The 13,415-nt window shown below is 42.7% G+C and overlaps 1 protein-coding gene across 1 annotated transcript in view; it reads right to left on the reverse strand.

Annotated features, from left to right (window-relative positions):
- Positions 1–13,415, reverse strand: part of MDFIC2 (MyoD family inhibitor domain containing 2) — a 117,027-nt gene that overhangs the window by 29,529 nt on the left and 74,083 nt on the right. Inside the window, exon 4 of the mRNA XM_053298031.1 lies at positions 2,859–2,927. Coding sequence (XP_053154006.1) covers positions 2,859–2,927 — 69 coding nt within the window. The remainder of the gene's footprint in view (positions 1–2,858; positions 2,928–13,415) is intronic.

Raw genomic sequence — 13,415 nt, forward strand, 5'->3', positions numbered from 1 at the left:
CTAGGTGGCCAGATCGGCTGCCCACACAACTCCCGGCTCCATGACGGAGCCGGCAGGGGCTGGGGAGCTAGGGGGCTGCGTGGCCCCCAGAAGCTCAGTATGCCCTATGCGAGCGCGCGGGGCATACTGGGGAGACCCCCGGAGCTGGGAGGTGGCTTTTCGCCTCCCCTCTGGGAGTCTACTCATGAGTAGCCACAGCACGGAGCCACACTGTGGTTACTCACAACCAGATAGCCCGGTTTTGCAGAGCTCTCGCTCCGCAAACCCGGGCTAAGGGCAGGGGTACTTAGGCGGGTTACCCGCCTAGGAACCACTGGACTTGCAGCAGAGCCCAGTGGTTCACACAATGGGGCAAAATCAGGCTAGCCTCCTCTAGCCCGATTTTGCTCCATCGTGTGAATAGCCTCTTTGTCTCAGAGAAGCTCACGTGGGGGAAAGAAAATGCTGAATCATCCCTGGCGAGCTGCCTGGCTAGGCTTTTCCTAAAACTAATCTATATTTCTGGTAGAATTACAATTCTTCCACCACCACCCCTCTCATCGACAGAGCTTGAACTTCCCTGGGCTAAGGGTGGAATCCCAGGGAAAACACTTTTTTATTTTGCTGTTGGATAAATACAAAAACCTTCCACGTGTAGGTTTACACATGATGAGAAAAATGATAGCTGCTCAGTGCTTGAGGACACTTTTGCACCAGAGAAATCTCCTTTCCACCTCCACTTTTTTCTTTAATTAAATCCCAACTCTGAGAGGCTTGTAAAACGAAAAGAAAAACATCAAAAACAGTTTTATTCAATTAGTACAGAATGCTTCTGTCTGAAGCTTTTAGGTTTTAAATACACTCAAAAATACTTAGTAGGTTACAAAGATAGGTTGTCCTAGGCTTCAGTTTAGGTTGCATTTAGGTACGTTTAGATGTTTATAGAGTTTTTTGCAACACCCTAGTTGGGTTGAGCATGGGCTAGTGTTTCTTGTTTTAATTACGTTGCAGGTAAATGATAATAGAACAGTATCATGAATATGCAAAGCATGCACTCAAAGAAATATAGGTTTCTAATGCAAAATCTGACTAACAAACTGTTCCCTATGCTGAATCCCCTTTTCCTTTGAAACTCACCCAACACCTGATGAGAATCAAGCTTCTGGCAATCCTGTCTCTCAAGGATCTGCAGTTATTCTATGAGAGAAACCTTCATGCTAGCTTTGACCATGAGGGAGCAAAAATTCCATGCCCCCACACTAAGCCTTTCCACACACATTTCTCTCCAACAAAGACCACCCTTCTTGTTCCCAGAATTCCCAGCAACCACTCTCTAGGTCCCACCCACCTGAGTGGGTGCCTTGGCTGCCTGATTGGCTGCCTTGGAGTTCACGGGCCTGTCAGTCAAGACAAGGTTTAACTCCCTGTTAACACTTTAGAGGCAGGGGAGGCTGATCACTACTCATACAGTTTGCTACAGATTTCAATTCCTACAGTTCAATCACATCTTTATTTCTCCTCTTGGTCACCAATGCAGATATGTGTATTTATAAAACATTTTTTAAAAGCAATCTTGATATTATTGTACCAAGATTGTGTGGTGTTTTACTGCTGCACACATTTGATCCCAAAACACTGGTAAAGCATCAGACAAGAAAAACATGATGCAGTAGTATGTACAATCACATGCACAGGCAGTCCTCAACCTAAGGCACTCCAAGTTAAGAGGAGTAGCACATAAGACTGTTCTTAGCACTCTGAGTTAAGCACTCCAAGTTAAGATGAACAGCACCGTGTTTCAGCTTTACAACACTTGTTGTGGCAGGAGAGGTTCAGGTAGATCAGATGGCTTCTGGCGTGTGGCCTAGAGGAGAAGGAAGTGACAATGGCAACTCAAGGGCACATTGTCCTCAACATCAGATCCCCACAATGCCAGGGAAATGGGAATAGGGAGATCTGTGAGTCGTACGAACTCACAATTTCCAGATGTAGGAACCAAGAACATTTTGGTGATTTCGGGTTGGCACTGCACCAACCTGACATTTAACTGGGATTGACAATCTTAGATCAAATCCTAGATTACTGGTCTCAGTTAAATGAGTGGGCACAGTGCCAATCCAACATTGTCAAACATTTCTGGGTTCTTATGACCAGCAATTGGGAGCATACACATCATGTGGATTTCCCAATTCCCAGTCAACCAGCCTCATGTTGGTAATGAAAACTCACCCACCCATTCTTTCTGAACTTCCATGAGAAATTTGACTGGAAAAAACAGAGAAAGCAGACAATACTTATCCTCTGTGATATATCCTCAGTGTTTGGTACTTCTAGGTGCCTAGTATGCAAATTATTTTGCCAGAGGGCCACATTTAGAAGAGCTGTGGGAATTGATGTAGCCTGGTATCGGTTCCAATCCCCATGCCTGGAAGAGATGCCAGCAAAACTCAACCACACTTTATCCATACCCTTCACCACTTCTGGATTGACAATGGGAGGGCAGGCAGCATATTTTGCAGGAGCTGATTTGGCTTAGAGGCCTCTGACTGAAAACCCCACTGATAAGCTCTGAGCCAAAGGAGCTAGCAATAGGTCTAGAGAAGAGTTTACACTTTAGGTATTTAGAAATCCTTACTGAAATAATAACGTTCTTGTGCCAGAAGTTTCATCCAGATAAAGAAGATTTTTGTTCTGTCTTAATTTGAAGCTAAAAAGCAGGAGGTATGAAAACACTGAACTAGAATGATCTGTCTCAGTTAAATCTTAAGGTGAATGCAAGATTCAGGTTTAGGACTTAGACATTGGTAGGCTGCATTATTTGTAATGGAGCTTTTACTTGTGAAAGAAAAGAACAGCATTTAAAATATGTTGTATCTTACCTGAATGATCTGCTGTGTTCAGAATTACAATAGGGAGAACTTGCAGAGGAAGGGAGCTGGTACAGCTGTCTTGGTGGAAAAATCAAACAATGACACCATCAACAAATGCTATATAGGGATCATGCGTAATGTAAATCATACATCAAAGGGCAAAGATGGGAAGCCAAGTAGTGACAATTTGTGACAAGGGAGGGAGGGGGAAGGAGGGGCTATTTGCGAAATGTGATATTATAATTATGAGTTTGCTTCCATTTATTTTTATTTATTTATTAGAATGTACAGGTTTTTAAACACCTTTCAGGTCATCTCAAGGCAATGTACCATTTATAGTAAAACCAAAAATAAACCCACAGTTTACAGTAAAACAACAAGAATATAACAAAAGTATGACCTTGGTAGTGGACAGCATACAAATATGTTAAATAATAAATAAATGAATGAATGAATTAAATTAAATTAAATTAAATTAAATTAAAGCAACAATATTCAAACGTGCAAAGAAAAAATCAGCTTAAAAGCAAGTAATCCCAAGCACTAATCCATGAGTTACTCTGGAGAAACTCATATTTCCCAGAAGAAAATTATTAATCTGGCCACATTCGCATGTAAAGTGGAAACGTGGGTCCAATGGACCCACGGTTCTGGTCCCTTCCCTTGCTCTCTTGTCCGCATTAGGACAAAACAGAGAGCAGGCTCTCTGCAGAGAGCAGGTTTTCTTCCTTGAAGGACAGCCCACACAGCCAAACACATCCTGAGAGAGGGAGGAGCTTCCTCCCTCATCTCTGTTTAGAATGAATGCAGCCTTCAGTGCTGTATTCAGGCGCCACACTCCCAAACTCCAAGCCCTGTTATGAGCAGTAAAACTCACTACTAGCCAAGGGTTTGAATTGGAGTTTGCGGAGCACAACCTCGGGTCACTTTACAAAGGGGATCGGAGTTGCATGCATTCATACATCACATTTTGGAAACCTCTGGCCCCTGCTACTCTGGTTCTGCATTACATGTGAATGTGGCCTTTGAATGACTTTGCTGAGGGGTCTAGGTCTGCCTTAGCCCATTGCAACATAGGTTAGTCATATGTTACTTTCAGTCTAGCAGATGCAAACTCTTTTCAGATGGAATTTCATTACAGAAATCTCTGAGGTTGCCTCTCATTTTCCAAAGGGAGAGACTTCCACCAGCTTCTTTACCCTGGAGACCCAGATGTTTCCTTGCCATGTAATGGGGACAATGATGTCACATTCAGGAAGAAACTGGGTCCTGACCTATTTGTCCAGCGAATCCAGGACTCTAGGCTCAAGAAAGTGGTCACCCCTAATCTGCTATGCTATGGTAATAATATTTCCTGTTCTCCCTTGAACATACTCCATCTTTTCACATGCCCTTCTATTTACATCACTTGAACTTTCAGAAGCTAGCTTTCCTGTAGACATATTCCTTGCTAGATTGTGGCATATGTCCACTGGAAGCTATTTCATTCACTGCGAGTACCCCTGTTTTCCTTATCAATTGCATATGAAGAGCAACATTATAGTGGTAGAAAAATGATGCCCTGGTTCAATCTCTAGGTTGAGAACCTGTGAGGATCTGTAATATACATATCAGGAATATTGTAAAAAGGTGAAAATAACACATCCTAAAAATCAGAGTACTTCATATTTCAAATAGGCTCAGCAATAAAGATCCTGTTGTCCTGAACTGAAATTCAAAACAAGTTGTGATATGATTTCATACTTTTACATCCTCTCTATTTCCTAGGCTGAAGCATAAGATGTTGGGAGGTTTGAAAAGTATTTATTTTTAGTAGCACAGAAACAGGAAACTGTACATGAGGCTATAAATATACAATAGATTGCTTATGACATCATTAAACTATGTGTATGTCCTCTTTTGATTTACGATGATGGATGAGTAATTCACATTGGTTCGAGCTTACTGGATTTGTTACGGCAGTAGCAGGGGAAAGCAAATGTGATCTTTGAAAGGAGTGCTTAATCAGAAGTTAATTTTGATTCTATCAATTTTGAGATCATATACGAGTGAGTGGGTAGATCATAACATTTTCTGTGGACTAATTATAATCTGTTGGCCAAGCACTTTGGCCCACATCCTAAAGTCTAACAAACCTCTGTTGATGGCCCGCATCCCATCCATTTCCATTAACATTTCTGACTCAGTATGCTGTACATACCATACACTTAATTTAGTGTTTCAAAATATTTTAACTGGTTTGGAAACAAAGAGAGGGGATGAATGAAGCGGAGCAGCTTTTAACTCTCAGAATATGTTCCATGAATAGTTGGGTTTACTTTTCTTTACTGACATGAGTGCAGAAAAATGAGAACAGATGGACAAAGAAAGAAGAGGAAGACAGTGCAGACTAAAGAAAAAAGAGATGCAGATGGAAATAGATAGGAAGGAGAAGATAAATACCAGCAAGGCCTGTCCCAGAGCTTTTTAATAATAATAATAATAATAATAATAATAATAATAATAATAATAATAATAATACACCCAATGAGGAACTACCTTGGTGTGGTTGTGGGGCTTGTGTGCTCTGAGGAAGGTGAGAGCTATGCCAGAGGTCCAACCATACTGGACAGGTCTCACCAGAGGAGCCAGATGAAGAGTGCCTCTCCCATCAACAATATGGTGAGATGTAACTTTAATAAATCTATACCGGATCGGTTGTCGCCCGGGTCAACAAGGACCGCACCAGGTGCTATAGTCCCTGGACATCTGGTGGCAAGTGGGCAACAGGACACAGGATCTTCAGTTGAGCAACCAGGGCTGAAGACAGCAAAGTTACTGGAAGAAACTTCGCTTAACTGAAAAAAATATACGGAAAATACCAACAAGGAAATAATGATCTGCTATTACAAGTCTAGTCCAACTAGAAGAGGTTATTTAAAAAGAATGTACCAAATTTGGAAAGAGAAGCATCCAGATACAGAAATAACAGAACAAAGGCTAGCAGACCAGAGAAGATTCATAATAAGAAATAAAGTATTCACAGAAGCTGAGCTAGAAGAACTGCAAAGAGCAACACAGGCTCAAGATATGGAAGAAGAATTACCACCAATTGAAGAAGTTGTTCAGGCACAGGTGGAGAAGGTGTTGGAAATCGAGGATGCCACTGTTGCTGAACTGTTTCAAAATCAAAACCAGGCAACCTCCCCTTTGCCTTCACCTCAAAAACCCGAATGCCGTTTAACAGAAAAGCAACAAGAACTAAAGCAAAAAATAACTGAGCACATGAACCAAACAATCACCAGGGTTCGACTTCCAGCTCTAAAAACAGTTGCCAAAAAACAACTTGCTCAGGCATTAAAAGATATAAATGCTGCACTTGCAGAAATAACAACCAAGAATTTGCAAGAAACAAACCAACTAATGTACAGTGCAGCAACAATAACAACAAAGGAGCTTGGATATAAGATCAGTGGACCTGTCAAAAAAGAAAGCAGTACATCACCTAAATGGAAGATTAGATTAGAAAATAGAATCTCCAGGCTTAGATCAGATGCTGGTAAATTAAGATATGAAAGACAAGAAGCTAAAGAATGAAAACACCAAACAGTATCTGATCCAAAAATACCACCTAGATTCAAGGAAAATTAGAGAAGTCCTGGAAATAATAAAGCAGCAGATAACAGCAGTGTCAAAGAAGATTAGCAGATACGAAGCCAGAATTACACAACACAGGCAGAATCTCCAATTCCAGTTGAATCAGAGACATTTCTACCAAAGCATAGAAGGAGAAACTGCAAGAAACCTAGAAACACCAAATAAAGAAGAAACAGTGCAATTCTGGCGGAAATTATGGGACAATCCAATAGATTATAATTAAAAAGCAGGCTGGATGAAAGAGGTCAAAAAATGTAACCAACAAATGCAAGATCTAATAATAACACCAGAATTAATAAGTGAAAGAGCAAAGAAAATTAAAAATTGGACTGCTCCAGGCGACGATGAACTGCATGGCTTTTGGCTTAAACACCTAACAAGCCTTCATAAACAACTATCAAAACAGTTCAATCACATTTTGCAAGGAGGTGATATTGAACAATGGCTAACAACTGGGAAAACTCATCTCATCATGAAAGACCCAGCCAAAGGTGCAGTTCCAAGTAATTATAGACCGATAACCTGCCTGCCAACCATGTTCAAATTATTAACTGGAATAATAGCAGATGAAGTGATGCAACACTTATTAACTAACAAACAGCTCCCAGTTGAACAGAAAGGAAATTGCCTGAACACCAGAGGCACAAAAGACCAGCTGCTGATTGACAAAATGATTTTAGAAAACTGCAAGAGAAGAAAAACCAATCTAAGTGTTGCATGGATTGACTACAAGAAAGCCTTCGATTCATTGCCTCACACATGGATACTAAAATGTTTAGAAACAACTAGTGTCAGCAAAAACATTCAGATATTTATAAACATTCAGATATTTCCTGGTTCCACCTGCTGAGCTTACTGCTCAGCCTATATAGGAAGGCTGCCAGTGGCCACAGCCCTCATAAGCTTGCTGGAGAAGAGGAGAAGAGGATTCCATCTCCCCCAGGGTGTGAGACTGGGTGCTTGCCTCTTCTCTTCTGCCCTCCCTGGTTGCCATCTGCCTCCAAGGACTGTTTGCGGAGAGGCTTTGCAGGACTGAGGCTGTAAGGGTGACTGGGCAGTTTTTCCTGGTTCCACCTGCTGAGCTTACTGTTCAGCCTATATAGGAAGGCTGCCAGTGGTGGCGGGCCCACCACCAGCAGGGTCGCCACCAAAGGGGCGACACCAAAGGGTGTTGCCCCTTTGGGGGAGCCACTTCAGGGGAGAAACGAGGGCGAGGGCTGGACACTTTGTCCAACCATTTGTATAGAGGGAACCATTCAATAGTGGGGCTTCTGTTCAATCAGTTTTAAGTTGTGCTGAGGTTGGGTTGAAGTTGTAATGTGTGTGGGTTTGTCTGGAGATGGGGAGCCAGGGAGTGCCTTCATTGAAGGTGTGGCAGCTATTCCTGTGGTGGTGGGGAATAGAAGAAGAAACGCTGGGAGGTCAGCAGGCTGCTCCAGGGGAAGGGTGGTCAGAAATCTAATAGCTGTCCCCCTTTCCGGCTGTCCTGGCACTCTTTGACCTCAGGGAGCACTGCCAACATCCCACATAACCTTATCTTGCTCCTCTGCAATGCCAGGTCAGTCCAAAATAAATCAGAACTCATCCATGATTTGCTCATGGATGAAGGAGCCGACCTGATGTGTATTACTGAGACTTGGTTGGGGGAGGCTAGTGGTCCAGTTTGGTCCCAGCTTCTCCCGCCAGGATATTCTGTAGAGAGCAGGTGAGGGGTGGTGAGGGGACGTGAGAGGGAGGTGGAGTGGCTGTGGTCTATAAGGATAACATCTCCCTTACCAGGGTCCCTGTTAGGGTATCGGACCATATCGAATGTGTGTACTTGAGTTTGGGGACCAGGGGTAGATTGGGACTTCTGTTGGTGTACCGATCGCCCCGCTGCCCAGTGGAATCCCTTACTGAGCTCACGGACTTGGTCGCGGAACTTGCGCTGGAGTCTCCCAGACTTTTGGTGCTGGGGGACTTCAATGTTCATTTTGGGACCAATTTGTCCGGGGCAGCTCAGGAGTTCATAGCGGCCATGACGACTATGGGCCTATCCCAAGCGGTCTCTGGATCGACGCATATTGCAGGTCACACGCTTGGTTTGGTCTTTTATTCTGATCAGGGTGGTGTTCCGTGGGTGGTGACTCCTACGATTTCCCTGTTGTCATGGACGGACCACCATCTGGTTAAGGTTGGACTTACAACCACTTCCCACCTCCGCAGGGGCGAGGGGCCTATTAGAATGGCCCGCCCGAAGAGGTTACTGGATCTGGTAGGATTCCAAGATGCCTTAAAGGGATTTAATGTTGGCTCTGCTGGTGATCCTGTTGATGCCCTGGTTGAGAACTGGAACATCTTGCTCACCAGGGCAGTAGACACGATTGCTCCTAAGCGTCCCCTCCAACCTGCTTTAAAATTGGCCCCTTGGTATACGGAAGATCTACAGGGGCGGGGAGCACTATTTTACAGTGGTTCAGCTCCTACCTCTCGGACAGATTCCAGATGGTGTCGATTGGAGATTGTTGCTCTTTAAAATCTGAGCTTAGGTTTGGTGTTCCTCAAGGCTCCATACTCTCTCCCATGCTTTTTAACATCTACATGAAACCGCTGGAAGAGATCATCAGGGGATTTGGAACTGGGTGTTACCAGTATGCTGATGATACCCAGATCTACTTCTCCATGTCAACTTCTTCAGGAACTGGCATATCCTCCCTAAATGCCTGCCTGGAAGCAGTAATGGGCTGGATGAGGGAGAATAAACTGAAGCTGAATCCAGATAAGACAGAGGTACTTATTGTGCAGGGTCGGAACTCTAGAGATGATGTTGATCTGCCTGTTCTAGACAGGGTCACACTTCCGCAAAAGGAACAGGTTCGCAGTCTGGGAGTACTTCTGGATCAATGTCTCTCTTTGGTTTCTCAGGTTGAGGTGGTGGCCAGGGGTGCTTTCTATCAGCTCCGGCTGATACACCAGCTGCGCCCGTTTCTTGAGATCAATGACCTCAAAACAGTGGTACATTTGTTGGTAACCTCCAGACTGGACTTCTGTAATGCGCTCTATGTGCGAATGCCTTTGTATGTAGTCCGGAAACTTCGGTTGGTTCAGAATGCGGCAGCCAGGTTGGTCTCTGGGTCATCTCGGAGAGACCACATTACTCCTTTGTTGATGGAGTTACACAGGCTGCCAATAGGTTTCCGGGCAAAATACAAAGTGCTAGTTATAACTTATAAAGCCCTAAACGGCTTAGGCCCTGGGTATTTAAGAGAGCGTCTTATTTGCTATGAGCCCCACTGGCCATTGAGGTCACTTGAGGAGGTCTGTCTAGAGTTGCCACCAACTCGTTTGGTGGCTACACAGAGATGGGCCTTCTCGGCTGCTGCCCCGAGATTGTGGAATGCGCTCCCTGCTGAGATACGATCCTCCCCATCTCTCGCAATTTTCAGAAAACACCTGAAAACACACCTCTTCAACCAGGCTTTTTCAGCTTTTTAAAACTTGTTTTTAAATAGTTCTGAATATTTAATTTTTGTTTTATGATGTTTTTAATTGTTAATTATTGTTTTATGTTTTATAATTTTTGTTTTAATGATTAATTGATTTTAATGGTGTTTTAATCAAAACCACCCTGAGCCTTTTGGAATAAATAAAAAATAAATAGTAAAAAAAGCAGTGAGCATGTGGAGTACACAGTTAACAATCAGTGGTGAGACACTTGGACAGGTTAGCATTAGAAGAGGCATTGTCCAAGGGGACTCACTATCCCCTCTATTGTTTGTAATCACCATGACCCCACTTTCACAAATACTAAACAAAACAGGCCTCAGATACCAAACATCTAAAACATCAAGCAAAATCAACCATCTGCTGTACATGGACGATCTGAAGTTGTATGCAAAGTCCCAATCAGAAATCGAATCACTGCTAAACACTGTCCGTATATTCAGTAGCGATATAGCAATGGAGTTTGGACTAGACAAGTGTGCTGCATTAATAATGAACAGAGGGAAAATATCAAAAACAGAAGGAATAGAACTGCCCAATGGAAGCAAGATCGAGAACCTGGAAGAGAAAGAAAATTACAAATACTTGGTCATTCTTCTGGAAGTGAATACATCAGGAGAGTTAGAAAAATCCTCAAGTCCAAACTCAATGGCGGGAACACCATACAAGCCATAAACACCTGGGCTATACCTGTTATCAGATACACTGCAGGAATAATAGACTGGACCCAGGCAGAGCTAGAGATGCTGGATCGTAAGACCAGGAAAATCATGACCATCAATCATGCTCTGCACCCCCGCAGTGATGTCGATAGGCTATACCTCCTCGCAGCTCAGGTGGAAGAGGAATGCTGCAAGTTCATCAAACAGTAGAGGAGGAGAAAAGAGGCCTTGAAGAATATATCAAGGACAGTGAAGAAGATGCACTTCAAATGGTCAATAACACGAAACTATTCAACACCAATGAAACAAAGCAGGCCTACAAGAAAGAACAAGTCAAGAACCGAGCAGAAAAATGGAAAAATAAGCCCTTGCATGGTCAATATTTGCACAATATAAGTGGAAAATCAGACATCACCAAGACCTGGCAATGGCTTAAGAATGGCAACTTGAAGAAAGAAACAGAAGGTTTAATACTGACTGCACAAGAACAGGCACTGAGAACAAATGCAATAAGAGCAAAAGTTGAAAAATCCACAACAAATAGCAAGTGCCGCCTTTGTAAAGAAGCAGATGAAACAGTGGACCACGTAAGGGAGGTATAGCCTATCGACATCACTGCAGGGGTGCAGAGCATGATTGATGGTCATTATTTTCCTGGTCTTACGATCTAGCATCTCTAGCTTTGCCTGGGTCCAGTCTATTATTCCTGCACTGTATCTGATAACAGGTATAGCCCAGGTGTTTATGGCTTGTATGGTGTTCCCGCCATTGAGTTTCGACTTGAGGATTTTTCTAACTCTCCTGATGTATTCACTTCCTATTTTTCTTTTAACTTCAGTGTGTGCAATGTTATGAGCCTGGAGAATGCCCAAGTATTTGCAATGTTTTTTCTCTTCCTGGTTCTTGATGTTGCTTCAATTGGGCAATTTTAATTTTCTTTGCTCTTTCACTTATTTTCTGGTGTTATTTGTTGGTTACATTTTTCAACCTCTTTCACCCAGCCTGCTTTTTTAATTATAATCTATTGGATTGTCTCATAATTTCCCCCAGAATGGCACTGTTTCTTCTTTATTTGGTGTTCCTATGTTTCTTGCAGTTTCTCCTTCTATGCTTTGGTAGAAATGTCTCTGATTCAACTGGAATTGGAGATTCTGCCTGTGTTGTGTAATTCTGGCTTCGTATCTGCTAATCTTCTTTGACACTGCTGTTATCTGCTGCTTTATTATTTCCAGGACTTCTCTAATTTTCCTTGAATCTAGGTGGTATTTTTGGATCAGATACTGTTTGGTGTTTTCATTCTTTAGCTTCTTGTCTTTCATATCTTAATTTACCAGCATCTGATCTAAGCCTGGAGATTCTATTTTCTAATCTAATCTTCCATTTAGGTGATGTACTGCTTTCTTTTTTGACAGGTCCACTGATCTTATATCCAAGCTCCTTTGTTGTTATTGTTGCTGCACTGTACATTAGTTGGTTTGTTTCTTGCAAATTCTTGGTTGTTATTTCTGCAAGTGCAGCATTTATATCTTTTAATGCCTGAGCAAGTTGTTTTTTGGCAACTGTTTTTAGAGCTGGAAGGCGAACCCTGGTGATTGTTTGGTTCATGTGCTCAGTTATTTTTTGCTTTAGTTCTTGTTGCTTTTCTGTTAAACGGCATTCAGGTTTTTGAGGTGAAGGCAAAGGGGAGGTTGCCTGGTTTTGATTTTGAAACAGTTCAGCAACAGTGGCATCCTCTATTTCCATCACCTCCTCCACCTGTGCCTGAACAACTTCTTCAGTTGGTGGTAATTCTTCTTCCATATCTTGAGCCTGTGTTGCTCTTTGCAGTTCTTCCAGCTCAGCTTCTGTGAATACTTTATTTCTTATTATGAATCTTCTCTGGTCTGCTAGCCTTTGTTCTGTTATTTCTGTATCTGGATGCTTCTCTTTCCATATTTGGTACATTCTTTTTAAATAACCTCTTTTTGTTGAAATAGACTTGTAATAGCAGATCATTATTTCCTTGTTGGTATTTTCCGTATATTTTTTTCGGTTAAGCGACGTTTCTTCCAGTAACTTTGCCGTCTCCAGCCCTGGTTGTTCAACTGAAGAACCTGAGTCCTGTTGCCCACTTGCCATCAGATGTTCAGGGACTCCAGCACCTGGCATGGTCCTTGTTGACCCGGGCGACAACCAATCCGGTATAGATTTATTAAGGTTACATCTCACCATATTGTTGATGGGAGAGGCACTCTTCATCTGGCTCCTCTGGTGAGACCTGCCCAGTATAGTTGGTCCTCTGGCATAGCTCTCACCTTCCTCGGAGCATGCAAGCACCAAAACCACGCCAAGGTAGTGCCTCACTGGGGGATGATGATGATGATTATATATAGAATAAACATAGTACTCTAGTAATATTTACAATACCTCAGTTTGGCCAGTTAGCACTAGCCACATATTGCAGATCAGGGGCTGACTGAGAGTGAGTTGCTTAAAGCCACTGCTAGATATGGTGTAAGACCTTTTAGGGCACCACAAACATCTGAACACTCAGCTTTAAAAATCTGGCCCCATTTTGAGATAAGTCACTCTCCTCATGCTATGCTCAAAATGAGTTTTGTATACTTTTTATGCCATTAACTTGCTCTCTCTGCAAAAATAAATGCTTTACCTGGGGAAAGCAGTACAGGTACCACAAAGGAGAGGTAGGCCTCTCCTCATATGACAGGGACAGGCAGAAAAGAATAATTTATTGCTGTTGATCGACTTGCAGTTATCTGATTACAGTACCTCCTTGACATTGAAA

This window comes from Hemicordylus capensis, chromosome 2 (genome assembly GCF_027244095.1).
Source record: "Hemicordylus capensis ecotype Gifberg chromosome 2, rHemCap1.1.pri, whole genome shotgun sequence".
Classification (NCBI taxonomy): Eukaryota; Metazoa; Chordata; class Lepidosauria; order Squamata; family Cordylidae; genus Hemicordylus; species Hemicordylus capensis.